The sequence below is a fragment of the Oryctolagus cuniculus genome, chromosome 13 (assembly GCF_051225735.1).
Source record: "Oryctolagus cuniculus isolate XC-2025 breed Fujian yellow rabbit chromosome 13, ASM5122573v1, whole genome shotgun sequence".
Classification (NCBI taxonomy): domain Eukaryota; kingdom Metazoa; phylum Chordata; class Mammalia; order Lagomorpha; family Leporidae; genus Oryctolagus; species Oryctolagus cuniculus.
The window spans coordinates 109,205,496-109,225,000 of record NC_142879.1 but is presented as its reverse complement, the minus strand read 5'-3'; the positions used below and the strand labels follow the sequence as shown (position 1 = coordinate 109,225,000).

The following is a 19,505-nucleotide window of genomic DNA, read 5'->3' as shown; positions in this document are numbered from 1 at the left end:
GACAGGTCTTTCATCCATAGCTGTGCTGATCCAAAGCCAGGAGCCAGGAGCTTCTTCCAGGTCTCCCACGTGGGTGCAGGGGCCCAAGGACTTGGGCCTTCTTCCGCTGCTTTCCCAGGCCACAGCAGAGAGCTGGATCAGAAGTAGAGCAGCCGGGACTCAAACTGGGGCCCATATGGGATGCTGGCATGCAGACGGTGGCTTTACCTGCTACACCACAGCACCAGCCCCCTCCTTGATCTTTTTTGACGCCCTTGAGATCATCAAGTTGCCTGAGCTGTACCATCTGCCTAAGGGAAAAGGCGAAATGCCCAGGTGCTGGTCTGCGCTAAGCCGGAGGGGTCTGGACTTGGGCTGCTGGGCTCCCGCTCCAGTTTACATATTCCCTGTCTTTCCCATTTCAAGCACCATCCGGCCTGCAGGGCATTTTGCAGCCTCTGCCGCAGTCAAGGCTACCACGTGGGCTGAGGGCAAGAGTGCAGGCTGCCGAGACACACCCAGGGTGACACACCCAGGGTGACACACCCAGGGTGATGGGCGTGCTTCCAGAGGTCTCTGTTTTCTCCTGCTTACCCAGAGAGGTTGGTGCATTCCAGTGCTTTTTGCATATTCCTTTTCTCTATCACTGGGTGGAGTCGCCTCCTGCACAGTGTGACTTTCAATGCGGTCTTCTTTCGGGAAATCCCAAGGGCATTTCCACCTTAGCCTCCTTCCAGGAGGCAGGGCCCCGCCGGACCTCACCAGCTGTTTTATCATCAGAAGGAGCTTGAAAACACAGGAAATCTAAAGTTTATTCCAGATTTGGGGTCCACATTTGCACTATGGGGTTCCTTGGCTGGCCCGAGGATGGGTCAGTTCATCAAGTGTGTTTGCCAACCAATTTTTAGTTTCCTGTGACAGCCAACACCCAGCCTTTTATGTGAATATTCTGGTATTCACATATCTAGGTTCACCCAACCTTTCAGGGGGGTTATTTATTTGAAAGGTAGAGTTGGGGGAGGGGAGACAGAACCTTCCATCCACTGGTTTACTCCCCAGCTGCCTGCAACACCCAGGGGACTCCACCCAGGTCTCCCATGTGGATGGCAGGGACCCAAGGGAGCTGAATCAGAAGTGGAGGCCCAGACTCAAGCCCATACTCGGAGGGCTTATCTTACAACTCCTTTCCTTAGACTGCGTTGCTCTCCTGAGCCAATCTAAGTCGATTTTGCTGGCTCGTTCCATTTTTTATCCTTTGGCCCCAATTTCTTGTCCAAAGCCCAGTATTCAGAAATAAAACAAAGAAAATCATTGGTAGAGACTTTTTTCCATGCTGTGGCGCTGGATTTCTTTGATCTTAGAAATGACTTTTTCCGAATTCTGCAGTCAGAATTCCCTGAGGGAGTCAACTCACAGCCCAGGCAGGCCTGGAATGCAAGGGTGACTGGGTTTTCCCAGTTCTTCTAGTTACTATTATGAAAGTGTTACACTTGGTAGGGGCCAGTGCTGTGGCGCAGCAGGTCAAAGCCCTGACCTGCAGTGCCGAGATATTCCACTTCCAATCCAGCTCTCTGCTGTGGCCTGGGAAAGCAGTAGAAGATGGCCCAAGTCCTTGGGCCTCTGCACCCATGTAGGAGACTCGAAGAAGCTCCTGGCTCCTGGCTTCAGAGCGGCATAGTTCCGGCCATCTGGGGAGTGAACCAGCAGATGGAAGACCTCTCTGTCTCCACCTCTGTAACTCTTTCAAATAAATAAAAAAAAAATTAAAAAATTTTAAAAAAGGTTACACTTTGTGGAAAATGAAATCTCCACATGATGGCACCGTAATCTACAGAATGAGAGGCTGTCAGTTTATAAAGGCCAAGAACTTGGCAATGATAGTGGGTGGTTATTAATAAAGCGTGATTTATGAGGCATTTCAGGTATATGGTGATATGAAGTTCTCTCGTTTCATACACAGGCTCAGGCTGTGTTTCCCTTTACAAGTGCATTTTCCCACATGGTTTATTTAATAACTGCATCTAACTCCTCATTACCTTAAATATTTTTTCTGATAAAACATGGAAATGTTACACTTAAAATTATTTTTAAAAGATTGATTTATTCATTTGGAAGTCAGAGTGACAGAGAGACAGACAGACATCTGCCATCTGCTGGTTCACTCCCCAGATGGTTGCAATGGCCAGGGACTGGGCCGGGCTGAAGCCAGGAGATTCTTCTGGGTGTTGCACACGGGTGGCAGGGCCCCAAGCACTTTGGCCATCTCCTGTTTCTTTCCCACGCCATTAGTGGAGCTGCTGGGATTTGAACTGGTGCCCATATAGGATGCCAGCATTGCAGGTGGCAGCTTTACCCAATATGTCACATGCCAACCCCTAAAATTTTTTATGTCTTTAAAGATTTACTTATTTATTTGAAAGGCAGAGTTACAGAGAGAGAGGACAGAGAGAGAGAGAGAGAGAAAAGATACATCTTCCATCTGCTGGTTTACCCCCCAAAATGGCTGTAATCACCAGGTCAAAGAGAAGAGCTAGAAGTTCCTTCCAAGTCTTCCGTGTTGGTGGCAGAGGCCCAGAACTTGGGCCATTTTTTGCTGCTTTCCCAGATGCATTAGCAGGGAGCGGGATTGGAACCAGAGTAACCAGGACTTGAACCGGCACCCATATCGGATTCTGGCATTGTGGGCCATGGCTTAACATGCTGCACCACACCACTGGTCTGATACCGAAGGCTTCAACGACAGATTTCAAACAGAGAGAGGATAAGGAAACAGAAACGCTCATCACCCTTACTGGTCGGTTCACCCCGCATAGATGTGCTGACACAATGCTATACCCCATAAAGACGAACAAAGTCACATGTTACTAACTTGTACAAAGAGGCCTGCTTTGGAAATTCTGACTTAGCTGGACAGCACAGGCCTCAGGGAAGTCCTTCCAGCAACCTCCTCAGATGACTGAGGTGCAGCACGATACGAGCGCCAGGGATCAACGCGGAGCAGCGTTGTAAACTTAAGTCAGACCCGAAGCATGAAGCCAATAACAATCCCACGACAGAGCTTTTCTTTAATTAAAATTTCATTTATTTTCAAGTACATGAAGCATTCATGCAGTACAAAATTCACAAGGCCACCAAAGGGAAAGTAGTTTATATTCTTCTATTCTTTTACACCTCATCCCGATTGGAGAGATTTCATTTTCCACAAACTGTAACCTTTTTTAAATTTTTAAAATTATTTTTTTAATTTATTTGAAAGAGTTACAGAGGTAAAAGGAATAGGACCTGGCACCTTGCACAGGACCCAGAACATAGCAGGCTCTTCACAGTATTTGCCAAGTGGTTCCTGGGTGGTCTGAAAAAGAGAACTGTTAGGAAACTGGCGCAGTTGTAGCCACAGGTGGCCACATGGCCCAGCTACCTGAGCCAGGCTCCACCCCCATCCTAATGGGATTCGCTGCTCCCGCTTCCCTGCCCGCCCTCAGGCAAAGTTTTAAAAGGGCCTGTTCCTGACACGTGCTCTCTCGGTCCTTCTCTCCTGCTCTCTCTCAGCTCTGCTCCCTGCTCTCTCTCGGTTCCTCTCTCTAGCCTCCTCCTCTGGGCTCCTGGTTCCTTTCTCTCAGTCCTTCTCTCCTGCTCTCTCGGTTCCTCTCTCTAGCCTCCTCCTCTGGGCTCTTGGCTCTGCTCTCCTCTCTCCTCTTTGCTTTATCTTCTCTCCTTGCTAGCTCTTCTCCTCTCTCTCTCTCTCTTACAGTCTCGCTCTCTTCTTTCCTTCACCACCCCTTCACTCCAGTCTGTAGGTTGTTCCCCAATAAACCCTTCCCTTACTCCGGTGTCCGGTGTGCTTTGCGACAGCTAACATTAAGATATAACAAGAACTACCGAAAGGTTTCAAGGTTTGCAGGCAGGGTGGTGAGCTGACATCCCTTCTAGAATTTACTATGCTCTTCACAATGGGAATCAAGATGAGACCTGGAAAATCAGCCTTTAGCATTTCTGATCACATGACTGACTGACTCGCAGGAGATGACCCTAAGCAGCAGCAGGTTTTTCAGGAGTTTATCTTCTTCTGGAATGTTTCACCGTGGGCTGTGGGGAAACAGAATGAGCCCACCTCTTCTCCAGATGTCCTCCAGGTGTCTAATTGCCAACACCTGTGACTAGGTCAAGTCTTGTTGCAAAAAGGTTGCAGATGCTGAGATGGGAAGACTTCCTGTGGCGATCACATGGGTTCTTCCAAGTGCAAGAGGGAGGCTGAAGAGAGAATGAGAAAGAGCAGCAAGGACTGGCCTGCCTGTGCTGGCTTTGAAGATGAGGGAAAAGGGCTGAGTGACCCCAGAAGTCGGAAGCTGACTTACCACTCCACAGCCACACGTCAAGGCCTTTCTCGTAAACACATATGCCCTTAGGTAAACAACATCAGGAGCAAATGAGCAGGTGGAGAAAGGGATTGATCACGATTTCCCTAAGTCTATGACCAACGGCCATCTAGTCACCCAGCACAGGGCCGACCTCGGTCCCCTGTGAGAGTCTATGACCAACGGCCATCTAGTCACCCAGCACACGGTCAGCCTCAGTCCCCTGTGAGAGTCTATGACCAACGGCCATCTAGTCACCCAGCACACGGTCAGCCTCGGTCCCCTGTGAGAGTCTATGACCAACGGCCATCTAGTCACCCAGCACAGGGCCGACCTCGATCCCCTGTGAGTCTATGACCAACGGCCATCTAGTCACCCAGCACAGGGCCGACCTCGCTCCCCTGTGAGAGTCTATGACCAATGGCCATCCAGTCACCCAGCATAGGGCCAACCTCGATCCCCTGTGAGTCTATGACCAACGGCCATCTAGTCACCCAGCACACGGTCAGCCTCGGTCCCCTGTGAGAGTCTATGACCAATGGCCATCCAGTCACCCAGCATAGGGCCGACCTCGATCCCCGGTGAGAGTCTATGACCAATGGCCATCTATTCACCCAGCACACAGTCAGCCTCGGTCCCCTGTGAGAGTCTATGACCAACGGCCATCTAGTCACCCAGCATAGGGCCGACCTCGATCCCCGGTGAGAGTCTATGACCAACGGCCATCTAGTCACCCAGCACACGGTCAGCCTCGATCCCCTGTGAGAGTCTATGACCAATGGCCATCTAGTCACCCAGCACAGGGCCGACCTCGGTCCCCTGTGAGAGTCTATGACCAATGGCCATCTAGTCACCCAGCACACGGCCAACCTCGCTCCCCTGTGAGAGTCTATGACCAATGGCCATCCAGTCACCCAGCACACGGTCAGCCTCGATCCCCGGTGAGAGTCTATGACCAATGGCCATCTAGTCACCCAGCACACGGCCAACCTCGCTCCCCTGTGACTTTCCAGGGTCTCCTAACCTGTTTTGTTTCCTGCCCCCTCCCCCCTTTTCTCTCTCCTCCTAACGACTCCCTTTTCTGAGCTAAAATACTGATCACGTAGGGATAAATATCCTGTGTCAGTCTCTAAACCACACACACGACTCATTTTTTTTGCTCATCTTCCCCCCCCCCCCAAGATTAATTTATTTAAAAATCAGAGTCACAGAAAAGAGGGAGAGACAGAGGGATCTTCCACCTGCTGGCTCACTCCCTAGATGGCTGTAACGGCCAGAGCTGGGCCAGGCCGAAGCCAGGAACCAGGGACTCCATCCGGGTCTCCCACGCAGGTGCAGGGCCCAAGCACGTGGGCCACCTTCCTCTGCCTTCCCAGGCCATCAGCAGGGGGCTGGATCGGAAGTGGCGCAGCGGGACTCGAACCTGCTCCCATAGGGGATGCCGGTGTCACAGCAGGTCCCTTTCTCTCACCTCTGCTTACCGCCAGGTCAGGACCCCGCCACTCGCGGCCTCGGGGCTGGCGGAAACCCACCGAGCGCCCCGCGTTGCCCACCCCCGGCAGGGCCTCCACCCGCGCGACTCCCCACGCGTCCTCGCCCGCGGGCCCTCGTGCGTGCCCCGCGGGGCTCCGTTCGCCGTGGACGGCGCGCCTCTTCGAGTCCCCTGCCGGAAGGCGGTCGCTCGGCCCTCGGACCGCCGCGTTCCCGGGGCAGGGCAGCTCCACTCCCCGCCCTCGTGGGTGCCCGCGCACTGACCGGCGGCCTGGGCGAGCTGAGGGAGCTGGGAACAAGCCGGACCGCCCGACAGCCCCCAGGTCCGCAGGCCGCGCCCGCGGGGCTCGCCCCAAGCACGGGCTCGGTCCAGCGGCTCGGCCGGCCACCAGCCCGCGGGCTGCACGCAGCGGGCTTCCGGCGCACGCGCGGCGCATCCGCTTCCGGCCCCTCCCCTCCCCCGCTGGCCCCGCCCCTCCCCGCTGGCCCCGCCCCTCTCCCCGTGGCCCCGCCCGGCCCCGGGTTCCATTGAATTGTTGGATTGTCCCGCCGCACTCCCGCTGGCGACCGGCAGGGGGCGGAGTTCGAGGCTGGGTCTCGGCCGGGCGTCCCCCGGGCGGCGGTCGCGGAGTGGGGGAGGGGGCGCGGTGCCGCCGGCCGCGGCGCTACTTGTGGTTGGTGTCGGAGGGGAGGCGGCGGCGGCCGCCTCGGCGCTGACGTGGGGGCGCCTCGCGTCCGCAGCCAGTGACGAGTCCGCTACGTAAACGCCGTCGCGGCGGGTAAGTGGCGCGCCGGGCGGGCCCGAGACCCAGAGCCGGCGCCGCGGCGCAGGGGGCGGAGGCGGAGGCGGGGCGGGCCGGGGTCAGGGCGCCCGGCCGAGGCCCCCCGGGGGTCCCCTCGGAGCCGCGCGGACCCCGCCGCCCACGCCCAACCGCCGCGGCGCTGAGGCGGTCGCGGCCGGCGGGAGACGCCCGCGGCTCGGAGGGGACCCCGGCGGGGCGGCTCCGTCCCCACAGCCGCCGCCGGTCGCGCCGGGCCGCCCGGCGAGGGTCGGAGTTGGGGTCCGCGGAGGTGGGGGTCGGACTTGGGGTCCGCGGAGGCGGGATCGGACTTGAGGTCCGCCGGGGCAGGGGTCGGACGCGGGGTCCGCGGAGGCGGGGTCGGACTTGGGGTCCGCCGGGGCCGGGGGTCGGACTTGGGGTCCGCCGGGGCCGGGGGTCGGACGCGGGGTCCGCCGGGGCGGGGTCGGACGCGGGGTCCGCAGAGGCGGGGTCGGACTTGAGGTCCGCCGGGGCGGGGGTCGGACTTGGGGTCCGCCGGGGCGGGGTCGGACGCGGGGTCCGCAGAGGCGGGGTCGGACTTGAGGTCCGCCGGGGCGGGATCGGACGCGGGGTCCACCGGGGCGGGGGTCGGACGCGGGGTCCTCGGGGGCGGGGGTCGGAGGAGGGGTCCGTGGAGGCGGGATCGGACTTGGGGTACGCCGGGCGAGGGTCGGATGCGGGGTCCGGAGAAGTGGGGGTCGGACGCGGGGTCCGGAGAGGTGGGGGTCGGACGCAGGGTCCGCGGAGACGGGATCGGACTTGGGGTCCGCCGGGGCGGGATCGGACGCGGGGTCCGCAGAGGCGGGGTCGGACGCGGGGTCCGCCGGGCAAGGGTTAGACGAGGGGTCCGCAGAGGCGGGATCGGAAGCGGGGTCCACCAGGGCGGGGGTCGGACGAGGGGTCCGCAGTGGCGGGATCGGACTTGGGGTCCGCCGGGCGAGGGTCGGACGCGGGGTCCGGAGAGGTGGGGATCGGACGCAGGGTCCGCGGAGACGGGATCGGACTTGAGGTCCGCCGGGGCGGGGGTCGGACGCGCCTGCACCCCCGGCTCCATCCTCCGGGGGAGCGAGCTGCTTTTCCCCTAGAGGAAGGAACGCGCGTGGCACAGCGGTGCGTGAAGCCCCTGGCGGCCCGGGAGTGGCTCGGAGCCGGGCGCATGGACGCGTGGGCCGCCGACACGGGCGCTTCTCTGTCCGTTTTTCGTGTTGCCCCGAAAGTGAGCGCGGGTTCCCCGCTGATGGACTGAACCTGCTCCGGCTCCTCTGTGGGGACCAAGTGGCCTGCGCTCGGGGCCACTGCGGCCGCTTGGTGGACAGCACGGAGCGCGTCCCGCGGTGAGCACCGGGGCGGGGTCCTGCACGGACGCGCGGCCAGCTCGCCAGTGTCCCGGCGCCGCCCCGAGGAGCTGCGGGTTCGGAGCCCTTGCTGTCCCGGGCCGCGGCCCGCATTCGTCCCTAAGGAGAAGCCTGGGATGCCTGACTCGGTGAAGCGCCCTGAACTGATGGGTTCCGCTTGTAAGAGGCAGCTTTGTGAGTCACAAATCAGCGGTGCAAAAGCGCATCTCCGAGAACACACGTGGTCCTTACGCGCGTAGAGACGAACGTTTCGTGATTCCTTGTGGAGGACACGGGAGGGATTGAAAGTGGAAACCGCAGTAGATGAGCTCACGGCATCTCTGACGCCTGAGAAAGCAAACAGGAAAACCCAAGGCTCGCGTTCCTGTCCTCATGACAATAAGTCTTACGGCGTAATTCAGCTGTAGCATTCACAGGGAAAGGTGAGCCCACGGCCGGCTTTCCTGGGCGCGTCTGCGAGACGTATGTGAAACTGCTTTTGTAAGCAGAGGAACTGTACAAGCTATGAGTTATTCGGGAGTTTTGCTTAAATAACTGTCTCATTGGAGAGTAGAGGTGTTTGCCTCTAAGAGAGCTTTAGAAGCTCTTTTTTTTTTTTTTTTTTTTAGATTTATTTATTTATGTGAAAGAATTAAAGAGAGAGATCTTCCATTTGCGGGGCCCCAGGTGACCACACCGGGAGCCAGGAGCTTCATCTGGGTCCCACGTGGGTGCAGGGGCCCAAGCACTGGGGTCAGGGGAGCTGGATTGGAAGGGATTCAGCTGGAACTCGAACCGGTGTCTGCCCAGTGTAGACGTGGGCTGACCCACTGCTGCAGGCCTGGTCCTGAAGCCCCCTCCTGTGAAGGTTTCTGAAACCCCTCCCCTCTCCCCAGCTGGGGAGCATCATCGGGCACGTTCTCTCCAACTGGTGCGCACATGGGTGCCGGCGCTGTAGGCGGCAGCTGTACCCGCTAGGCCACAGCTCAGCCCTGGGGCGTGTTCTCTCAACGGTAGTACAGCCAGGCCAACTACATGGCAAGGCTCTGGGAAACTTTAAGAGTGGTGCTAATGTGATTTCAGTATTTTACTTGAGAGTAAAAGTTTATAAGATAAACTCCCTTCAAAGTTATCTCAGTGAAGTTTTAAAAAATAAAAAGCAGACCTAAAATTAGATCAGCTAATTTAGAATGACAAAATGTCATGCAGTTTTGTTCCTACTCTCAAAGAGCCTTATTTTTTTTTTTTCATGGGTAGCACAGAAAATGATTTATATTTCCTTAAAAGTGTTTCGGACTTTGGATACTAGCATTGATTACATGAAGGCGTCCGTCTCTGGAACTGGGGCGGCTGTGTCACAGGTGCAGAATCGTGCGCTGGCCGTGGACAGTGGCGTGCTGCCACTCTTAAAGTCGCTCAAGCAGTGACATTTCCTTAGGTGCCTTCCTGTGCTGAGAAGGAGACAGGTTTGTTCAGGTGTGCCACACAGGCCGATCCAGGTCGGGCTGAAGTTCAGTTAATCCGAGTGTCGGCTCTAGGTTCCCAGGTTTACTGGTTAGTGATCAGTGTGTGAGTGCTTACCTGCAGATGTGTTTTGAACGGGACCTAAAGTGCCATCACGCAGCCTGCTGTTGGAAGAGCCGTGAGGGCCAGGATGGTGGTGCAGCAGGCTAAGCCGCCACCTGCTGCGCCAGCAGCCCACATGGCCGCTGGTTCGCATCCCAGCTGCTGCACCTCTCCCATCAGCCCCCTGCTAATGGCCTGTGAAAGGCCGCGGTGGATGGCCCAACTCCTCGAGTCCCTGACCCCACATGGGAGACCCCCCGAAGCTCCTGGCTCCTGGCTCCTGGCTCCGGCCTAGCCCAGCCCCTGCCATTGCAGCAGTCTCGGGGTATGAACCAGCAGATGGAAGAGCTCTGTAACTCTTTCAAAATAAACAAATAAAATCTAAAAAAGAAAAGAAAAAGCTTACCGTGAGTGAGGCAAGCAGGCCAGTCTTCTCCACAATACAGCATTTGGTTTCCCTTCTTCAGCGCTGGCGATGGGTGCTTGAAGGCTGGAGGCAGGCCACGACTGTGTGAATTCATTGTTCATCGCCACCTTAGCAGCTGATCCTGCTTGATTGTGAAAAATTGAATTGAAAGAGCAAGCTGCTTGGATAGTTAGTCCTTTGATGACTTCAAAAGAGTTAAGATTTCTTAAATAAAAGTTTTAAACAAATTGACTGGAGGAGCCCTGGACCTGTGTCTATTAGGGAACTTACTGATTTGATGTGTACCTTGTGTTTGCAACATTAAAGACATTATTTACAAGTGTTTGAAATATTTATTTACAGGTATTCCTCCTGGCTATTTCTATTTTTACACACAAGTTAGATTGTTACGTGAAAATTTTTCTAACTTTGCTTTAGAAAGAACACAGAGCTTTAAAAGTGGCACAATTTTCTGATTTTATCTCACTTCGTTTTTCCCATACTCCTCTTCACTTAAAATACCTGACAACCCTGGGCTTGCCCCTGCCAACTTGAGATGCTGGCGTTTGGAATGAATTCTCCCTTGGGCTGGTCCTGCCTCTCCCAGCCTTGTAGTCAGGCTGGCCGGGAGCGCTGGCTCCATCCTGTGAGCTTCATTTTCACTCTCTTTCAAGCCTTACTTGCTGTTAGGACTTCAGTTTTCATCTATTAAGACTGCTTTCCATCATGGCCGTGTCCAAATAAGGTCGGAGTTTGTGGACTCAAGAGGCTTCCATAGCCTTGGCAGCTCATGACAAGAGCCTCGGGTGATCACTGACGTCATAAGTAAGAGTGTCAATTGTTAAATCAACAGCGGGAGTCACTGTGCACCTACTCCCTATGTGGGATCTCTGTCCTTAATGTGTTGTACTATGCGAATTGATGGTAAAACCAGTCTTCAAACAGTACTCTATACTTTGTGTGTCTGTGTGGGTGCAAACTTGAAATCTTTACCTAGTATGTGCTAAGTTGATCTTCTGTATATAAAGATAATTAAAATGAATCTTAACATGGGATGGGAGAGGGAGTAGGAGATGGGATGGTTTGCGGGTGGGAGGCTGGTTATGGGTGGAAAAACTGGTATAATCCGAAAGTTGTACTTTCAAAAATTATATTTATTAAATAAAAGTTTTCTAAAACAACAACAACAAAAGACTACTTCCCCAAACAACTGCACCTGCTGCAGCCCAGACCTGGAGAAACGGACTGCGCGCTCGGTTCTCTTTCTGCTCTGGGAGCTGACTGCTTTTGATTTCTACTTCCTTTCCTTTTGACGATGCTAGTAGCATTTGTGGATTCTTTTTTTCTTTAAGATTTTCTTGCAGAAACCAACTCAATAATGCGTAGTTTGATCTCATTTTTGGGTTTTTACAAGTGGAGCAAGGGGGTAGTGTTTAGCCTGCTGGGTGACACACGGTACGGATGCCTGCTCCCAGTGCCTGGGCTGAAGGCCAGCTCTGCTGCCGACGCCAGCTTCCTGCCCGTGCAGACCTTAGGAGGTGACAGGCAATGACTTAGCAGTTGTGATTGTCACCCGTGGAGGAGACCTGATTCGAGTTCCTGGGTCTTGGCCTAGTCCTGTTCCAGCCATTGCTGGCATCTGGGAAGTGAGCCAGACAGCTCCGTCTGCCTCTCAAAATAGACATTGAGGAGAACAAGAACGTAGTCTGTTTCACAAGTGTTTTATAGAGAACTCTTCATTTTTATAATTTTCCCCAATATTTTGCAGTTATCTGCAACTGTGAAATCTAATACAAAAAGCAGGACTTTTTTTTTTTTTTTTTTTAATTTGAAAAGCAGAGAGAAATCCTCTATCCTCTGGTTTGCTCCCCAAATGGCCACAACAGCCAGTGCTGGGTCAGGCTGAAGCCAAGAACCTTGAACTCAGTCTGGGCCTCCCACATGGGTGCAGGGGCCCAGGCACTTGGGCCATCTTCCACTGCTTTCCCAGGTGCGTTAGCCGGGCTCTGGGTCAGACCTGAAGCAGCGGGACTTGATCTGGTGCTCCTGTGGGATGCTGACATTGCAGGTGGTGGCTTAACCTGCTGTGCCACAGTGCTGACCCCCAAGCAGGACTTTTTAAATACGTTTTTCTCTTATTATATTTCCAAATTAGTTTTCATAGGAACAGCTGCCTTTTTAAATGATTTCATCAGTTGCATAATTTTATTTGATGAGTTCCAAAACTGCAGCAGTTGGCTGGCTTACTCAGGTTTGGTGATTGTCAGCACTGACTCCTGGTGAGCGTCTGTCGCTGCCGATGGGGGCAGAAGTGCTGGGGCGCACTAGAAACGCTCTGCACAGGGCGTTAGCTGCATTGTAGGTTTCACAGAGGACTGGAGAACATTGGGTAACAGAGTGGGTCGATGAGGTGGGAAGTGATGCGGGACGCTTTCACAGTCTAGCAAGGTTGCCCAAGAAGTTTAGTTCTTAAATATTCCCAAGTTTCTCAGAGCTACATTAAGAGATTAATATAGTTAACCACAGCAGAATAGGTGTTCAGAATTGCCTAAATATGTGTCTAATACTATCCTTTTCTATAAAAGGATATATATTTTATATATTTTAAATCAGTATAGAGAGCTGTCCAAGAGTACTTCCAAAAGTTAGATAAGTGGAATTGAAAGGTAAGTTTATTTTGATGCAAAGTAAACTCAGAATCCATGCCTAGTTTTTTGTGATATTATGCATTTTCCATAAATTTTTGGAAGACCCCTCATATGCATGGGTATACATTTTTTACACCAAATAAGTTTATCCTTCAATTCCATCATCCATGAATGTTTTGAAGTACTCTCATATATGAAAGGATACTGATAACAATGACATTAAATGGGACTGTTAAACCACAGGTGAAAAGTACAGCGAATGCCAATGTTAATTCTGGAATCAAACCTAATGGTATAGATGGTATCGAACAGAAATCCACATCTGGGAATATTTTTTAAATATTATTTGAAAGAGTCACAGAGAGGCCGGCGCCGCGGCTCACTAGGCTAATCCTCCGCCTAGCGGCGCCGGCACACCGGGTTCTAGTCCCGGTCGGGGCGCCGGATTCTGTCCCGGTTGCCCCTCTTCCAGGCCAGCCCTCTGCTGTGGCCAGGGAGTGCAGTGGAGGATGGCCCAGGTGCTTGGGCCCTGCACCCCATGGGAGACCAGGAAAAGCACCTGGCTCCTGGCTCCTGCCATTGGATCAGCGCAGTGCGCCGGCCGCAGCGCGCCGGCCGCGGCGGCCATTGGAGGGTGAACCAACGGCAAAAGGAAGACCTTTCTCTCTGTCTCTCTCTCTCTTACTATCCACTCTGTCAAAAAAAAAAAAAAAAAAAAAAAAAAAAAAAAGTCACAGAGAGGCAGAGGCAGAGAGAGAGAGTGTTCTATCTACTGGTTCGCTCCCCAAATGGCTGCAGGGGCCAGGGCTGGGCCAGACCGAAGCCAGGAGCTCCTTCTGAGTCTCCCACATGGGTGCAGGGGCCCAAGCACTTGGGCCTTCTCCAGCTGCCTTCCCAGGCATGTTAGGGAGCTGGATTGGAAGTGGAGCAGCCGGGACTCGAATTGATGCCCATATAGGGTGCCACAGGCAGTGGCTTTACCCACTTTGCCACAGCACTGGGCCCCAGAATATTTTTTTAATGTTTAATATTAAGAGTCTTCTGTTCCCCCAACGCGACGATGGCCGGGATAGGGCTTGACAGCACCAGGAACTAAGAGCACAACCAGGTCTCCATGTGGGTGGCAGGAGCCTAACCACTGAGTCATCTCTCTCCCAGGCTGTGCATTGGCGGGAGCTGGAGTCAGAGTCAGATCCAGGGATTCCTGGACGGTGAGTGAGGAATGCATGTTTGCATTTGCATTTCTCGTTGAGCAGATCAGGGAGGTAGAGATGAGGCTTACGTGCGCCGGAGTAATTTAAGCAGAGGCTGTTGCTTTAATGATGTCAACAGAAGATGGGAATCAGCGCTGAACCGGTGGCCCTGTCTGAGCAGGGAGAGGATCAAGCGTTGCTGGGAAGGTGGAATTACTGGGTTAGCTAAGCTGGTGTTCCTGGCTCAGTTAGACGTTTTGCATGTGTTATGCTGCTTTCTCCTCCCAAGGTGACTTGGCAGGACAGAATGTCTCCAGAAGTATCCACCTCTTATGTCAGTGTTCTGCATACCACACCACTACTGCATTGCTAGACCACCTTGCTGCCTTGAACTGGGAGGAGGGGAGGGGATGCTGGGGTTGCGTGGCTGAGTCAGCCGCGTTGCCTTTGCCACGAAATAACGGTGCGACAAGAGGAGACTGGTGAAGCAGGAGAAGCTACCTGGGTTTCATTGAACATGAGTCTGGGGATCTGTGAACAGCTCCTAAGAGATACGCACCAGGCCGGCCCTTAGAGAGCTGGGGCTCAGGAGGGAGGCGGAGGCTGGACCAGAAGCTTGGACTATTGAAGAAGGCTGCAGTCGGCAACCCCGGGAGAAGGGGTGGAGGAGATGGTTGGGACTGGAAGCCTGGGGAATGACAACCTGCGCTCAAGGGTGGGCCGAAGGAGGCAAAGCAGAGCTAACGGGTTGGAGGGGAAGCCCGAGTGCGTGTCCTCAAGACTTGAAGGAGGACGGCGTTTCGGGGCGGTAGGGAGTGTCGTGGGGATGTTAGAGGGACTAAATGTGGCCTGCGGGCTTGAATTGCTGCTGACTACAGGAGAGCAGCTGGATGAGAGGATTTTCTGGACTGCCGAGCCAGCCCGAGCGGCTGTCCTTCTGGAAGGCGGCCCGTGGTGTTCCTCTGGCACTGCGGCTGCCTGGTGGCAAGCTGGTGCCTCCCTCCATGCCGACTGCCTCTGGGAAGAGGAAGTGCTGGCTGCTCCTGGGCTCCGCTGAACACCTTTTTCTATTTCTAAAATTATTTTGATCTATAAAAATGTATTACTGAAGTAAGACACGATGTTTCTGAGAGAAAAACAGCAATTAGCAGTTGTTACACGGCCCTAGGCTCATCGCCATTGTTACATAATATTATCATTCTTCATTTGCACATTTTTTAAAAAGATTTCTTTGGGGCTGGCGCTGTGGCATAGCCGGTGAAGCTGCCGCCTGCAGTGCAGGCATGCCATGTGGGCACCGGTTCAAGTCCCGGCTGCTCCACTTCTGATCCAGCTCTCTGCTATGGCCTGGGAAAGCAGTGGAGGATGGCCCGGGTTCTTGGGCCCTTGCACCCATGTGGGAGACCCGCAGGAGGCTCCTGGCTCCTGGCTTTGGATCAGTGTAGCTCCAGCCGTTGTGGCCAACTGGGGAGTGAACCAGCAGATGGAAGACCTCTCTCTCTCTCTCTGTGCCTCTCCTTCTCTTTGTGTGTAACTCTGACTTTCAAATAAATAAATAAATCTTTAAAAAAAGATTTTTATTTATTTATTTCAGAGGTAGAGCTGCAGGGAGAAGGAGAGACAGAGAGAAAGGTCTTCTATCCACTGGTTCATTTACCAAATAGCCACAATGGTGGGAGCTGGACCGATCAGGAGCCAGGAGTTTCTTCTGGGTCTCCCATGCGGGTGCAGGGGCTCAGGCACTTGGGCCATCCTTCACTGCTTTCCCAGGCCACAGCAGAGAGCTGGATAGGAAGAGGAGCAGTCGGGACTAGAACTGGTGCCCGTATTGGGTGCCGGCACTGCAGGCGGCTGCTTAGCCTACTGTGCTACCATGCTACAGCGCCAGCCCCTACACAGTGCTCTTAGATGTCCACCTTCTGGAGAGCAATGTGTTCCACTGTGTCCCAGTGCCCAGCATAAGAGCCTGCCATATGATGGATGCCAGGCACTGCCTAGAAGATGAACGATCCAGCCTTCTTGCTTGCACAACTGCCAAGGGGATGAGAAGTCCACGTGTAAAATGCCAGCGTGGTATAACAAAGCCCAGTCCCAAGGAATGGCCCGTCCTTGCTTTAGTTCACGTGCGGGTATCCCTGTGGGTAGCAGGGTGGAAATGCTCTACCCTGTCTCATGGTCCCTCTGCTGGACGGGGTGGGGAGGGGGAAGGGCAGACAAGTGGCAGCCGTGGCCATTGCTGTAGGGCCTTCAGTGAGGTCTAGCACACCCGCCTGCTGTCTGCAGTTGCAGAGGTCACTGGGACGGGTGACACCATTTCAGAGGTGACACTGCAGGGGAAGCCAGAATGCAGTGTGTCTGGAGCTGAGCAGTACCGCGGCTGGCACTGAGGGCTGAACGTCATGGTCCTTCCCAGTTCCAAAAAAATTAGGAACTCTGAGATGTTCTTTTGTCTTTTTAAAAAAAACATTTATTGTATGTTTTTGAAGGGAAAAGTTAGAGAGGGAGGAAAGGAGGGAGGGAGGGAGGGAGCGGGAGAGAGAGAGAGAGAGAGAGTGAGCTAACTTCTATCCGCTGACTCACTCTCCAGACAGCCTCAGTGTCTGGGCCTGGATCAAGCTCAAACCAGGAGCCAGCAGCTTCATCCAGGTCACCTAGTGGATGACAGGGTCCCGAGCATTTGGGCCATCTCTTGCTGCTTTTCCATAGCAGGGAGCTGGGTCAGAAGCAAAGCTGACCTCGAATATGGGATGCTGGGGTTGGTGTTATGGTGTAGTGGGTAAAGCCACTGCCTGCCATGCCAGCATCCCATGTGGGCACCAGCGCGAGTCCTGGCCGCTCCACTTCTTATCCAGCTTCCTGCTGATGTGCCTAGGAGAGCAGTGGAAGATGGCACAACTGCTCCAGCCCCTGCCACCTGTGTGGGACCTGGAGGGAGCTTCTGGTTCCTGGCTTCAGGACGGCCCAGCTCAGGTCATTGGGGCCATTTGGGGAGTAAACCAGCAGATGGACAATTTCTCTCTCTCTCTCTCTCTCTCTCTCTCTCTCTCTCTCTCTCTCTCCTTAACTCTCCCTTTTGAAGAAATAAATATTAAAAATGTATTGGGGCTGGCATTGTGGCGTAGCAGGTAAAGCCACCACCTGCAGTGCTGGCATCCCATATGGGTGCCAATTCTAGTCCCAGCTGCTCCTCTTCCAATCCAGCTCTCTGTTGTGGCCTGGGAAAGCAGTAGAACATGGTCCAAGTCCTTGGGCCCCTGCACCCACGTGGGAGATCTGCAAGAAGCTCCTGGATCCTGGCTTCAGGTCGGCGCAGCTCTGGCTGTTATGGCCATTTGGGGAGTGAACCAGCAGAAGGAAGACCTTTCTCTCTCTCTGCTTCTCCATATTTGTGTAACTCTGACTTTCAAATAAATAAATAAATCTTTAAATATGTATAAATATATGGGATGCCAGCATTGTGGGTGGCAGCTTACCCTGCTGTGACACTATGCTGGCCTCCTTTTGTTTTTTTCTTTACCAGTTTTGCTTCATTCTGCATGTCAAGTGTATATTAAAAAAAATCTTTAACACAAAAAAGGTTTTGAATAAGCTGTAAAAATTCTTTGTTAGAACCTGTTTGAATTTAAGACAAAGAAAAGTTGACGGGAATGTTTATTGCAATAGAGTGCAAGTTAAGACAGTGATAACTTAGGGCTATGCTGAGTACGTAGTAGGTGATTTCAGCAACATTGGGTTTTCTTCAGTAGCAGATAGTCTGAGAAGTAGCACGTAACTTAAGTTTTGTGGGTTTTTTACCCACAGTCTTGAGCGGTTTTAATTTTTTAAAAATGTTGTTATGATCTCTCAATTCCAAATTACGATTTTACTGCAGGAGACATAAAGAAGAAAACGAGGGCGGAGCAAGCACTGACTGCAGATGCCTTAATAATGAGCAAATGTAGCAGGAAGAAGTATATGAAGACAAACCCAAGGTAGGCGGGTCTTCTCTTCTCGGGGAAGTTCGGTGCTGACTGAGTCCCACGTGCGCAGGGACTCACTCTTACATTCTCATCACCCAGCCGCACGCACGGTGAAGGTGTTCACCTTCTCAGGCGCTCACTGTCCCGGCGTGGCCAGGCTACGCAGCTGTCTACACTTGCCCTACGCTGGGTGCTGGCCTTTGTGGTTAGAAAGTAGAACGCATACGTGTGTGCGTGGATTTAAAATTTTTTAAAATAATATTTGAATTCCACCTCCTTGGGCGTTTTGAAGTTCCCGCATGTAAGGATGTGAACAGTTCAGTGGAACTGTAGAATTAGAGGGATCCCGAGTTTTTGTCTTGTTACCTTTTAGGCCATGCTTGTATACCATTTTGAAAAACAAAGTTCTCACCATTGTTTTACAGAAATCCAAATAGAATTTGTCACGTATCCTTTTGATTACTTTCAGAGACATTCTGTTTCATCAGTTGGATCTAGCTCTAAAGAGAAAATAAATTTTCTATGACTTTCTTTGGTAAAGGCATTTGAAAATAAAGAACAGAACAACTTTGTTTTCCTTTTCCTGTTGAGTTCCGGTTTTGGAAGAGGTGAGAAAGGACGTGGAAGGGTGCGCACCGGCTCTGCAGTGCAGTTTGTCTTTGCCAGTCAGACACCACTGAGGTTTCAGAAGCTTACTGGCTGATTGACTACTGTAATTATAATGAAGAAACTTCCCGTGTTATTTTCCAGGCCTGCATTTCCTTTTCCCATCTCGGCCACTAACTTATGTGTTAAACCACTTACCTGGGTACCCATAATAGCATTCCTTTAAAATATTTTTCCTGGGGGCGGCATTGTGGCACAACCTGTGAAGCTGCCGCCTGCAATGCCAGCATCCCATATGTGCGTCTGTTTAAGTCCCAGCTGCCCGACCTCCTGTGCAGCTCCCTGCTAATGTGCCTGGAGAGCAGTGAAAGGTAGGCTAGTGCTTGGGCCCCTGGGCCCTCGTGGGAGAGCTGGGTGAGGCTTCTGCTGGCTCCTGTCTTCGGCCTGGCCCAGCTGGGGCCATTCTAGCCACTGGAGAGTGAATCAACTGATGGAAGACCCCTCTCTCTCTCTCTCCCTCTCCCTCTCTCTTTCTGTCTCTGTCTCTCTGCCTTTCAAATAAATAACATAAACCTTAAAAAATATTTTTCTGGGGTGGGCATTTGCTGCAGCAGTTAACCCACTGCTTGGGACTCCCCCTTCTTTATTGGGGTGCCCAGATTTGAGTCCAGGCTCAGCTTTCCATCCCAGCTGCCTCCTGACGGGCACCCTGGGAGGCAGCAGGCAGCGGCCACCCTGCAAGAAGCCCAGATGGAGTTCCTGCTCTGGCTTTGGCCTGGCCTAGCCCTGGCTGTTTGACAGCGTCTGGAAAATGAGTCAGCAAATGGGAAATCTCTGTGTCTCTCTGCCTGTTAAATAAATAAAAATTAAAATGCTTTGCCTTTTTCCTCTCGCTTTTCTTTTGTTTACATGGCATGTCTAAATAACTTTTATTAATTGCCTCTGTTTCTATAATTGTGTTAATTTTTGAAAATATGTTATAGGTTGTCTACCTTTTTCTAAATTGCATTATGCAAATAGTACTGTATTAGTATACTTTAGTATTTTGAGGATTTATACTATGATGCAAATATTCTATTATAGTTCTAGAAAATAACTGAGTAACAAATACAATTCTGCTTCTAAAAATAGTTCATCCTAGAAATCT

At 52.8% G+C, this 19,505-nt stretch overlaps 1 protein-coding gene and 1 long non-coding RNA gene across 28 annotated transcripts in view; one reads left to right on the top strand and one right to left on the bottom strand.

Moving 5' to 3' along the window:
• Positions 1-2,080: 2,080 nt before the first annotated feature.
• LOC149122852 (uncharacterized) lies at positions 2,081-4,428 on the bottom strand. The gene is made up of 2 exons (XR_016219935.1): positions 4,335-4,428; positions 2,081-4,230 (listed from the first exon to the last, which is right to left on the bottom strand). It is a non-coding gene; the product is annotated as an uncharacterized LOC149122852 (long non-coding RNA).
• The window catches only part of CREM (cAMP responsive element modulator), a 73,446-nt gene continuing 58,163 nt past the window's right edge, over positions 4,223-19,505 (top strand). For 8 of the 27 annotated variants that reach the window (XM_051833459.3, XM_051833471.3, XM_089312468.1 and 5 more), the window contains exons 1-2: positions 4,223-5,821; positions 17,665-17,764. In XM_051833459.3, coding sequence (XP_051689419.2) covers positions 5,773-5,821; positions 17,665-17,764 — 149 coding nt within the window. In that variant the 5' untranslated portion in view covers positions 4,223-5,772. Of the gene's footprint in view, positions 6,605-7,381; positions 8,424-10,013; positions 11,145-17,664; positions 17,765-19,505 lie in introns of those variants that run through there. The other 19 variants (XM_070056172.2, XM_070056170.2, XM_070056169.2 and 16 more) reach the window with 14 other exon arrangements.